This window comes from Patagioenas fasciata, chromosome 15 (genome assembly GCF_037038585.1).
Source record: "Patagioenas fasciata isolate bPatFas1 chromosome 15, bPatFas1.hap1, whole genome shotgun sequence".
Classification (NCBI taxonomy): Eukaryota; Metazoa; Chordata; class Aves; order Columbiformes; family Columbidae; genus Patagioenas; species Patagioenas fasciata.
Window position 1 is genome coordinate 8155479 of NC_092534.1, and position 12312 is coordinate 8167790.

Here is a 12312-nt window from a genome sequence, read left to right on the forward strand (position 1 = left end):
ATTGTTGCTTGCCTTTGGAGAACTTCTGTACCCTCATTAGCATCTTTAACCTCTAAAATAAGTTCTTAGATGATCCAAACACCTGAAATACTTGCAGTTTTTAATCTATTGCTTAAGCCAGAAACACAACATGTAATTTTCAAGTCAGGAGGGGAACTCATCATATTCTTGTTTTTCCTAAACATGTGTGCACCCTTTGATGTGCAACCACCTCCTGTAATAACTAGTTTTAAACTTGTGCCTGGAGCGCAGAAGTGTGAGCTGAGATCATCTTCCCCAGGTCTGAACTGCTGCTGGCAAAACTGTTCCTGGGCCCGCCTCATTTCCTAGATTTTGCAGGAAAAGTGGTTTTTGGGGTGAAACTGGGGTGCTGGCAGGCAGGAGGGGAGGGAATAAGTCATTTAATAGTGACCAAAGAGCACTGATCTGTGCTGAAACCATCATCGCGTGAGGTCTGCTAACACACAGAACTATTTTGACCAAAAACACATCACCCAGGCTTGATGCTCTGGTGAGTACTTACAGTTCCTATCGCTTTTAGAAGGCACTGGGCTTCCCTCACCCCAAAATCACATCTGGGGACATTAGAGATGTGGTGAGCAGTCAGTGCTGCTGGTCACCCAGCGCCGGGGCTGAAAGGGTGCTGTGGATTAGAGAATAAATGAGATTATCTGGCTAGGCTCTCCTCACCCCAGCGTGTTCAGCTCAGTGACAGTTAAATTTGGATACAGTCGGTTGCTGAACTCCCCAAGCACTGAGCGGAGGGTCTCTGGAGGGGCCATGGCAGCCTGCGTGCGCTCTCGTCCTCTGGGGAAAATGACGTGCCTTGGATTCACCTGCCTGTAGGTACAAAATTCTTGGGAATTTCTTTTAAGATGAGGTTGTTCTTGAGGCTTGCCTGCTACTCCCGGTGTGGGCTTGGGAAGGGCGGGTGTCCTTTGGGTGCTCTGCCCAAGCGCCGTGGTGCCTGTTGTCAGGTGTGTTAAATGTGTGCAAACTCCAGGTAGGCAAAAGAAAAATCAAGGAAAAAGTTCTTTTGGCTTAAAGATTGGGAAGGCTTGAGACAGAAACCTCTGGAGGTCTGTTCCCAGGTTGCTGAGGGCTGGTTTTGGTACCATCAAACACCAGGCAGGGTGAGTGCTCAGAGCTTTTCCAGGGGACAGCGAGTAAGTATAATCTGAGCAACACAGCTGGTGGACTGAATCAAAGCTTCAGTGCTGCTTTTCAGTAGCTGTTAAAGCTCAACATACTTTAGATGGTTTGAACTTAAGTGGTTATTTAGACTATGTGTAGTAAAGATTAATTGAACCCTGGATCTCAAAACTAATAGAGCCCCCAATAGGTGTATATGAAATACTTGCACTATTTATTGCCTGAAGCATCCCTGGCTGAGGGTTTCCAGGTGCCCGATCAGATCTGCTTCTGTGTGGTGCTTGTCAAACCACAACCCCAAATTTAGAGATTTGGGGTTGGATTTTGCTTGTCACTTAGAAATTCCACCCCCTGCCTTCTATTTCTGGAGAGATTTCCGATGCTTTTGGCAGTGGTTTGCTGGGTGCAGTGTCTGACTCACTGCCGGGGAGGATGGGTTTCTGCTAGATCCCACTGCGGGAAGAACGGGATTTCGGAGTGCACAAGGGAGATGTGCAGATGCCCGCAAGCTGGAGTGGACTTGTCTGTGGTTAAATAGAGATCTGCCGCTGTTTTGGCTGGAGAATTGACATGCTTTTTATTAACAGGATAAGGGTAAATCCTTCAGATGGTGCAGGTTTTTGTTATAAATGGCTTATCTGTAATCTTTTTTTCTTTCTGATTTAGTACAGCAATCTAGTCATACCCCCATTTTCCCTCTCCTAGCAAGTAGATGAAGGTGGGAGCATAGCCTGAAATACCAGTTTTTATAATAATGCAATCTTTTTTGTGTTTTGTTTTGTTTTAAAGCACTGAGTTTTGGAGAGAGGAGTGGTGCTAGTCCCCCAAAACACATACCTGTGGCTCACAGACACATGGGCTGCTTTCACAGCCTGGTTCTTAGAAACACCCCCAAGCTTAATTTTAAAAGCTCTGCAGTCCTGAGCAGGAAAGTCCTCCAAGAGTGGACACGTACTGCTGTGGTGGCTTGACTTCATACAACACCGTGCATGTGAAAAGACACATACAGAAACAAGGACTTCTGTGCTGAGCTGCATCCCCTCCGAAGCAAAGGATGTCACAGGACCTGTGCTGGGTGTGTTCGGGGTTTAGGCTGAACCTTAACACACTACAGCCTTCTGGATCCGGTGTCAAAAACACATGAAAAAGCATGCCCTCCCCCTCCAAGACTGTCACGGCTGCGTGCAGTGTTTTCCCAGCAGGGGCAGGGAAAGGGCTCCTTTGTCTTGCCAGGGGTTTTGTTGCTGCTGGGTTAGGCAGCCGCCTGCAAACCACCGGAATTTGTGTCATGGGGGGAGGTTATAGTGTTAAACCCCACTGCTGGGCTTTTGATAGGATTATACAGCACCAAGTGAGCGTGAACCCAGCATGGAGGCTGATGATGTCATTCAAAACATATTTAGGGTGTGTTTGGGACATGCCAAGCTTTTTCTCTGCTGTGCTTTTGGTATTGTCCGTGCTGTGCAAGGGCTTGCCACCAGCCCTGGGTGCTGTCCTGCAGGTCCTTCCCCCAGATCCTACATTGCAGCTGCCAGGGGAGCTTGTGTGGAAATACACTGGTTTGTTGTGGAAAAAAAACCTGCTGCAAACTTCCTGGTGGTGCCTGGGCTGCCCCTTCAATGTTCAAGGTATAGGGTGAATTGCACTATAAGGAAGAGCTGGCCTGGTCTCCCAAAATGGATGTGACTTGGCAAGTGGATGTATCGGATGCAATTGGAAAGGCTGCTGCAGTGGCCACTCTCTAACGTCTCCTCTCTGCTCCCACAGATCCCATCCGCACGACCTGCCCCTGGGCTCGGACCTCAGCCACTCCATCGTCACGGTCATTAGTGGAGAGGAGCATTTTGAGGATTATGGAGAAGGAAATGAAGCAGATTTGTTCTCGGACAGCTTGTGTAATGGGGAAAGCAGCTTTAATAGCTCCACGTTCCTCTCCCCCAGGTAACGCTCAGCACAGCACTTGCAATGTTTAAACCCATTTCATTGCTTAGTGCCTTCGCCTGGCTTTGTGCGTGTGAGCTGTTTCCTTTGGGTCTGCATACCAGTCAGCCTGCAAGAGGAGATTCCTGGCAAAATTTGGATACAAGGGGCTAATCAACTCAGAAGTAGAAGAGGAGACACCTCCCTCAATCTTTTCTTTCCCTGAACAGTGTCCTCTCTCCCATTCAGAGGCACTTGTGCCCAGCAGTGGGTCTGTGTATGTGTGGTTCACGTGCGCCCAGAACAGCACCACATTCCCATTCCTGTTAGTGACATGGCTCCTCACAGACCCTTCCAGCAGAGAAAACCATCCCTTGTCTGGTTGGATGACTTTTTTTTCCCCTTTTTCTCCTGTGCTTGTATTTTTGGCTTTGATAAAGTGCTTGGTTGGGTTTGCACAAGCTGTGGCAGCCTCCCCTCTCCAGGCAGCTGTCCTAGTTCTGGCTGGGATAGACAGCAGCCGATGGGGTATGTGGAGCCCTTCCTAGAGTCTGGGCCATTCTGGTTGCACAGGGCTGACAGGGAAGAATTACTGTCTAATCTCCACACCTGCACTGTGCTGCAGGTTGGGGCTGATTTTCTTTTTTGCTGGTATAGCAGCTATTTCGAAGACATTAACGAAACCTGCAATAGGAGAGTGTTGCTGTAAAGCACACCTAACCCATGCCTTCAGGAAACTGGTGCTCCAGTGCTTGATGTGATGGGATACCCTGCCGTGGAAGGGACATGTGATTCATCCACCTTTGTTCTTTGTTTGCACTGTGTATGTCTGTCTGTACCAGTGCTGCAGCATGGGAAGTGCTCCCAGATGAAAACCAGCCTTGGTGTTCATTCTGAGTTTCTCCTTGAGGATGGCCCTCCAACCTAGTCCTGTCAAGCTCCTGTCAAGCAAATACTTAACTAAAAGAGCTTTGCAATCAGTTGAACTTTTTTCTTTAATACCAGTCTGGAGCTCCCAGACTGCCTATGCTCCCAGCGTTCATATCTTGCTCTGTCAAGGCACTGTCTCCACTCTGCTGCTCTGTCTCTTTGGATCTTATCCACAAGATCATGCTCTGCAGCATCTTTCCCCACCTGGGAGGTGCTCACTTGGCACAAGGCCATGCAGCTCATGGTGGTTTGTGCTGGAGACTCACTGCTGGGGCTTGCTGGGGAGCCAGGCAGCAGAGAAACCCTGCAAAACCTCCAGAGTAAAGAATGCAGCTCTGTTTGAAACAGAGGATTTCCTCATGTCTTTCAGGTCTAGCCCTTACCTTGGGTTATCGTTGCGTGTGTGAAAGTCCTTAGCTGATCATTCTCTGAGATTGTGCTGTTTTTCTGAACAAAGCCCTGCCTCGTCAGTGCGTTTGAATATAGGGAAATCTTAAGGAACTACAGGATATCACTGGTTTAGGCTGAATTTTTTTTATTTTGCTGTGGTTTGAGTGCAAGGAACAGTATTGCTTATAAATGGGCACACCACCACCCACCATTTCCATGTTACAAGAGTATTTGAACAGGAACAACATCAACAAATTTTCTGCCACAGCTCCAGATCTTCACCAGGAAAGTAATGCAAAATCCAAGAGCCTTCAGAGAACACTATGGCGTATTGCATTTTCCTGCTGAGTCCTTGCGTGCGCATTTGCAACCCCTCCTTTTGGGTTGCCACCTCTTCCCTGGCACATCCATCCAGTAGAAGTCCGAAAGGAAACCTCCTCACATGCACCCATTTCGACTGCCAGCGTGCTGAGTTGGTGTTTGCCAATGACCCATGGAGGATGAACGTTTCTCCACGAGATGGAGGAAGGAGGCAGGAGATGCAGGAAGGAGGCAGGGAGGCTGCCTGTGGCGCAGAGGTGGCAGCTTGCCACCAGGGGTAGGTGAGGACACCCCGAGGCGCAGTGCTGCTGAGCTCTCGCCCACTCAACAGGCAAAAACCCAGCGCAGCCAGAGGCCAAGTGTATCTGCACGCGCCTGAAGAGTTGCCATGCTGGCCCACGGGTTCTCCTTTATGCTTTTCCCCTGGCGCTTAATGGCTCGGGTTCACACCTCACGCAGGGATAGGCCCAGCCAGGTGAGCTGTTCTGCCTCCCAGCAGGGGTGAGGACTCGTGTAATTGGGCTGACGTGCAGCCGGGCATGGGGCAGAGCCCAGGAAAGGGCATATCGCTTCTTCCAGGTGCCACAAAGCTTCTGTCACCTCTTACCCTGCACAAAGCCTGAGCAACAACTGACTGCTAGTGGGTCCAAACTTACCCCACAGGATAGGGGTAATGTTTTACAATAATATTTTTTTCTGGGGATGGGAAGAGATAAGCAATTCGGTATTTACCATTGTCCAGTTGTGTGTTTTAATGGGACTTGGAAATACTGTACAGATGACGCAGACTCTCAGAGGCCTGACCCTGGGGGTGGCTGGGCTACTGACAACCCACTGCCACCAAAAAACATCAGTAAGGGGTTATGCAAAGGTGCTGAGCCAGGGGACCCCTTCTGGAATATTCTGGTCCCTCAGCATCTCCCAGGCCAGGACTTGCCAGCCTGGATCTCTGTCACAGGATTGACCAGCCCTTTCAGATGCCTTCTGGTTTTAAGCTTGCTTGTGTTGCTCACACCTTTACTTGTCTTTCTTATTGAACTGCTTTGTTCTTTCACTATTAACCTTTCTTTGATTAAAGTCTGTGGCTTCCAGAAGCACGTTTCCCTACAAAAGTGATTTGTGGTGTATATTTGGCCTCGAAGTAACACAAACTCTTTGCTGTTCAGAATTCCTTGGCCAAATGCTGTCCTGCCCACATCATGTCAAGTGTGGGAGATGGCTCCCTGGTTTGCCAGTGTTGGTGAATGCCTTGGCACCTTGTTTTCCACATCAGCTGCTGAAAATGGAAAGCTGATCAGACCCATTAGCTCCCCAGGCTGTTAAAGTCCTGTAGACTCCCACATCCCCTGGCCAAATGATATTCCCTACAATGAGGCAAAGCTGCTGCTTCAGCTTCTATGTGCTTTACTCTGTAGGAAACAGCAGCTGAATTACAACAACTTTTTTGAGCTTGGCTCAACATGAGCCAAGCTCAGCTGCTGTAAGTCTCTGGGAGGAGGGTGATGGAAGTCCTGCTAATTTATAGCAACTCCCTGTTGACTATCGTTTGGCTTCTAAAATCGAGGGGGGAGGTGACCCAGTCTGCCTCGAAGTTTTTAATTGCAAGTCTTGCATTTCGCACCAAAAGCTCTCCTGCCCCAATATACGCTCAGCTTGTGGAAGCCATGGATGAAAATCAGTCCTGTCTGTTCTGTCCTGTTGAAATTACCCTTGTGATTTCTCTAGCACCAATCCTCTTGCTGCGAAACTGCACAGCATTATTGCAGATGAAGCATTTGAGTTTTACTGTAGCCAGTGCCACAAACAAATCAACCGCCTCGAGGATCTTTCTGCTCGCCTGAATGATCTTGAAATGAATAGGTAATTGGGCTTGTGTGTGGCCATTTCAGTGTTGGGAATGATGCTCTGGAAGGGAAGACTCTCCTTGTCCTGCACAGCTTTCCTTTGCTGGTGCATTGCTTGATTCCTGGTTGCCAAAGGGGATGGGTTTCACTGACTGAGGTGAACTTCTCCAGGTGGTAAAGACTGATAACATCATGGAGGGTGAGCAGAAGTTTCCTTTAATCTGAGTCACGGAGGCTGGCAGACAACGAGAGCCTTCCCTTCTGCTCTGGGCAGCCTCTTTGCATGTCCTGCTGAGTGGTGGGGGCTTCTCCATGCTCCAAATAATGCAGTCCCTGCATCGGGACTTGAGACCGTAAGCTGATCATGTACAGTATTTCTGTCACCAAGGAAAAGACTGCCAGGTCTTCTGGCGGGTGATGCCCAGCGTGGACACCTGAGCTGCTGGTCCAGCCTGTCTGTGGCTACAGCCCGTCCTTCCGCTGCCGCAGGAGTCTGAAAGCATCAGCTTGCTCTCTGGGGCTTGGGACCTCTCCTGTAGGCGCTTGCTTTGCAGCAGAAAAATCCTGTTTCACCCAGTTTCACCAGCTGCCTGCCCACCAGTGTGTCACCACATGATACACGCCAGCGCCTTTGCGTAGAAACTTCCCAAGTTGTTGAATGTAACATCTTGAGATCTACCAGCCAGCAGCTGGACTTGCAGATTTGACAAATGGGGAGGGATTTCTATTTGTTTTTTCAGACCTGTTTGCTGTCTTCCAGGCAGAAGGATGATGGCCTTCATGGTAATCATTCTGCTCACATCTGGTGTGCTTTTTCAAGCCCAGTTTTTGGTCACGTTCTTGGTCTCTACCTATCCTCTACAGGGACAGTGTGATATGGGTGCTCTCCTGAGCTGTTTAACCATGGGAAGAGCACTGGAAAACAATTAGGAGCTTGACAATTTTTTTTAACGGAGAAAGTATTTGTTTTCCTTTCTTGGGTAAATAGTTGCCTGTTGGAGGCCTTGAGGGTCAGCAATGGGTCTCACATTATGCAGTTATTAAGGAGAATGCTGGACTTCCCTGGATATACCGGTAGCCCCACTCTGTTTCAGGCTTTCTCCACCAAATTTACCTTCAGAGCTGAAATAACACCTCAGAGCCTCCTGTGGTAGGTTGGGATTTTCAGAGGCAGCTTTGTGGTGTCACAGCGGGAATTCCATAGCTTTTGATTTAACGTGTGCCATTTGGGCTCAGGGCGAGCAGGTGTGGTTCCTCCATCTGCGCTGAGGGTTTTCCATGCATAATTTTGCTGGAAACTTGTTCCAGGTGCCCCTGCGCACCAACCTGATGGAAGGGCATTGCCCACCCTGCCTGTGGTGAGGATGAGTGAGGTGTCCCCGTGCAGGACATGGCAGGACCTGTTGTTTGCTCCCAGCATCACCAGCAGCACAAAGCCCTCACTGAAGAGGAGAAGTCCTGGGCCGCAGGAGAAGAGAGCAGCAGAAATTGGACCTAAATCTGGGCCCAGCACTCACACCATGCCTGGCAGGCAAAGCCTGAAGACTCCTTCTCCAGAGGATGCTGGCAGCTGGGGTGAAGCCCAAGCTGCAGTGTAACAGCCTCACTCTGAAAGGCTGTGAGTGTATTTACAGTGTTTTGTACTGGGCATAAGGTGGGGAGCCTGGTCCCAGCATTGGGCTGCTGCTGATGGAACCCACGGCACAGGAAGACAGGGAAGAAATCCGTCAGAAGCTCGAGATGAACCAGTTCTGCGCAAGTACATTTTGTTTTGGTGCCCTTGAAGCAGCAGTGGTGTGTCTCCCCTCGCCCCGAGAGAACCGCAGGTACCAGCACTGCTTCCTATAAGCTTTTTGCGGAGAAAAATATTGTTTCTCCCTGCAGTGCTGGGGACATACGTGACCGGTTACAACTGCTGGCAACACGAGGGTCTGACCTCCTTCCCGGGCGGGTGCCGAGCGGCCTTGAAGCCCGGACAGCAGCGGCTCTTGTGCTGCTTGGAAGTCCAGGTTTGAGGATGCACTTTTGACACGAGGGCTGGTAACCCTGACAACAGCCCCTGGTCGTTCATGGTTTTTTATAAAAAGAAAATTGTCCTCAGCTATTTCCAGTTCCTCCTTCTAAGAACTAATGTAATTGTTGCAGCTCTAGGCAGGAATGGACTCCCAGATTATTTTCTTTATTTTTTCTTTAAACTGAGCTAAGCACCAGGGAATGCAGTTGCTGCTTCTCCACTCAGGCTAGAGCCGTGTTTGCTGTCATCGATCAGTGGTGATTTGGTGTCAGTGATGTGTCCCAGTGGCATCTGTTTGACAACAGCATGTGTTTGGGTGGAAGATGAGGAGTGAGATCCAAGCCCTGTTTGCTTCATTAGCATATGCAGCTGCATCGATCACAACCGAAGGAGTAGAAGGAACATATTAGCAAGTAGTCATTTCTGAAAAAGGTCTTCTTTTCTCAGCAGGAGAGCCTGCAGCACCGTCCTGAAGAGCAGGGTCATGCAGACCTTGGCTGTTAGTACTGCGGGTCATGCTGAGCATTAGCTAAATCCTGACCGCTGTGGTATGGTGGCAGCTGGCTCAGGCATACTCAGAGCCAGGGTGTGTGATCTGTGCAAAGGAGAGCTTGTACCCGTCCCCAGTGATTTTAACGGTGCTTGCGCTTAAAATCCAGAAAGGAACATGATCTACAGCTCCTAAAATCTCCGAGCTACACGTAGGCAGCAATTCTCTGGTGATCCAGAGCCAAATAGTGAGAATAATCTTTATGAGAAGTGCAAACCAGCATGCAGAAGGATGGAAGTGCCTGTTGGAGGACTGGGGCTGCTGTGGGATGCAGGAGATGGAGCTGGGGCTGCCGTCGGCTCCAGGCTGAACCGCACCAAACTCACTGCTATTCTTAGCCCTTTCCTTGGGGATCAGCTTTCAGGACAGGGATGTGCCGGTGAGAGGATCCCATTGCTGGAGGTGGTGAGGTTTTCTGCGACGTTATTCCATTTGGTTCATTATCACGCGTTGTTACATACGTGAGCGGTTTCCTCGCCTGCCCTTTGCTGGGGCTGGCCGGGCTGCGCGGGTGCTTCATGCCATAGCAGAGGATGTGCCCGGAGCGCTTCCAGTTTCCTGTTTCCCTTGCTCTCCGCTGTCAGCTTTCCTAACTCTTTCCTGTGTTTTCCTCATTTTGCAGTCCGAATAAAAGACTCTCAAGCAAGAAAGTGGCAAGGTAAGCTCATGCTCGTGTTACTGGTCGGTGAGAGGGGTGCTGGGCCCGCGGGAGGAGGGCTGTCAAAATCAGTTTGCAGTGTCATACTTCTAGACATGTTGCATAGTGCTGGGGAAAAGCTGGTTTCATTCTGATATAGTTTGCAATAGCTGTTTTTCTGAAATGGGGATTTCTCACTCATGCACACAGCTGGAGGCTGGTGTCAACTGATGTTTTTCCAGGACAGCAGTAGGGGTCCTTTGTCCCCTCCGTCCCACCAGTGCCCTAGCAGGGGGCATGTGGAGCAGGGAATGAGTCTCTAGAAGGGCATGTCCTTCTGACTGCTTGGCTGGGCTGTCCCCTCCCTGGTGTCACCGTGGTGGGTCCCTAGAGTCTTTAGAAGACAGGCCCAGTCAGTGCACTCCCTTGGGTTTCTCCAGCACTCCTAAAAACCAGCCACCCTGGACAACCCTCGTGGTTCTATTTTACTGTGCTCAGTGTAATCCTCAGTGTGTGATTTTGCTGGAGCCAATCTAACCCGCCAGGGGCTTTGGGGACTTCCGAGGGGGAGCTGGGGTTTAACTCTGTGCTGCTCCTCTCCTGTGGGACCGTCTCATGTAGTGCCAGTTGCCCTTTCCTTGTGGGCATTTTTATCTCTGCCTGCGCAGGTGAAGCTGCAGATTTTGCCCTGAATTGCTTGGACAGGGGTTCCGTCCCCTCTCGATGAAACCTGGTGCTCACCTTTCCTTTCCCAGCTTCACCATCCCTCCTGTTCCCGTGTCATTGTGCTTTTATCTCACCTGCCCCGCTCGGGAGGGCGATTACCCTCTGCAGTGCTCGATTCCAGGCAGGCAGGGATGCTGCAGAGGAAATGGCAGCTCGATTTGGGTGGTGCTCGTACCCCTGCACGCTGACACTCCGTCTGCTCCCTGCACTGACCGGAGCAGCTTCTCTGCACCTCTCCCTCCCGGCTGTGCTCTCACACCTTTCCCTTCTCTATTTTTCCTGCAGTCAGCAAGTCTCCCCTGGCACGATTTCCCCTCCTGGCAAGGAAGCAGGTCCTTGATATTACATTTCCTAGTTCCAGTCATCTTACTTTCTAGATCTTTGTTAAAAACACTGGCAGGAAAGAAGGTTGAAGGGAGCAGCTTGTCCCCATGTTTCCTGTTTTAGGACTAGTTTATGTCCCGTATCTGGCAGAGGAAATTTGCGTTAAACTTTGTGGAATGGAGATCCCCTGTTCCATGGGGGACAGAGCCCTCCTGACCCGTTGCATTTGCAAGCTGCTTTTCTGAGACTGGCACTTCTGGGCTTAGGTAAACGTTGGTTAATTCAAGAGCAGCTGAGTTTAGTTTGTGATAACCACAGAAGTAACAAGGTTTTGCTGCAGCGTGGAGCCAGATCCTTAAGATTAACCCAAAAAAAGCCCTTTGTTGCAAATATTGTAGTTACTGAATAATACCAAAACATTTGCTTTTAGGAAATCTGTTTTGTTTTTGTAAGGGCTCTTTCCTGATTTTTGTTATCTGGGTTCTGCTTGTGCCAAGAAAACTCAGCTGCTTAGGCCCTGTTGTGTTTGGCATGATTTAAATTACAAATGTGCCCAAGACTTCAGAATCTAAATATATGCTCAGGGTGAGGATGCAAAGCCAGGCTGGCACTCAGCTGTGGTCTCTTTGGTAAATGCCAGTTATGTTCCCTGAGTGTTTGCATGAGTATACTGTGTAGCGGGGTGAATTTGAAAGGCCACATAACGAATTCCTATGGAAACTGAGGAAGCGCTGGCTTCAACGGCAGATCAGGCTACTCCTCGTTTATGTTGCCGTGGGAGAGCAGAGTGGTTTTCTCCAGGCAGCATCTGCCTGGGGTTCTCAGAGCTGGAATACAACCCCTCCCTGGGGCAACAGCAGTTTCTTTTGCCCCAAGATGATGGAGCTGATCTGCAGTCATTAAGCAGAGATCAGTCCCTGGGGACACCGATGTTGCAACGCCTTGCTAATGATTAGCTTGCTGCTGTGGACGGCATGGGGAGATGGGCTGGGGTGTTTCACAAAAGGTTCAGGGGTTTTTCTCCCCTCCCTCTCCTTACACTTGCTGCCTCCCCACTTCTTATTAACCTTATCGGTGGCTGGAGCAGAGTACTCTGTCCTCTGCTGGATAATACACAGCCTTGGTACATTCAGAAAGAAAGAAAGTGGAAAGAATGAGCTCTTATCTCTTCCTTTGCCAAAGAGCAAGAACAAGTGATCATAGTATGAAGTCCCAGCAGCTTGTGTCCACGTCTATGCTTCCCTCGTGGGGCATGTTCCTTCAGCCGGTAAGCAGCCACTCGCTCAGCCCTCATCTGGGCATGCTGGGTTGCTGAACGTGGCGGTGCAAAGGACTGCTGCTCTGCCAGGGACCTGCCCGACGCCACCCTGTGCTGTCAGTCCTGCAGCCCAGGAAGGAGCGGTGCTGTTCAGTTCCCTTGGAAAAGGAGGTGGCAGCTGAGGAGGGGAGAGAGGGGACTGTGTCCTGCAATAGCCATTGTCATCTGAGATCGCCATGCCCTGCG

General features: G+C 50.0%; 1 protein-coding gene across 7 annotated transcripts in view; it reads left to right on the top strand.

The window, feature by feature from the left end:
• RAB11FIP3 (RAB11 family interacting protein 3) overlaps nucleotides 1-12312 on the top strand; it is a 74556-nt gene that overhangs the window by 50497 nt on the left and 11747 nt on the right. For 5 of the 7 annotated variants that reach the window (XM_065850461.2, XM_071815383.1, XM_071815382.1 and 2 more), the window contains 3 exons: nucleotides 2920-3093; nucleotides 6439-6573; nucleotides 9744-9779. In XM_065850461.2, the coding sequence (XP_065706533.2) occupies nucleotides 2920-3093; nucleotides 6439-6573; nucleotides 9744-9779 (345 nt within the window). The remainder of the gene's footprint in view (nucleotides 1-2919; nucleotides 3094-6438; nucleotides 6574-9743; nucleotides 9780-12312) is intronic. The other 2 variants (XM_065850462.2, XM_071815379.1) reach the window with 2 other exon arrangements.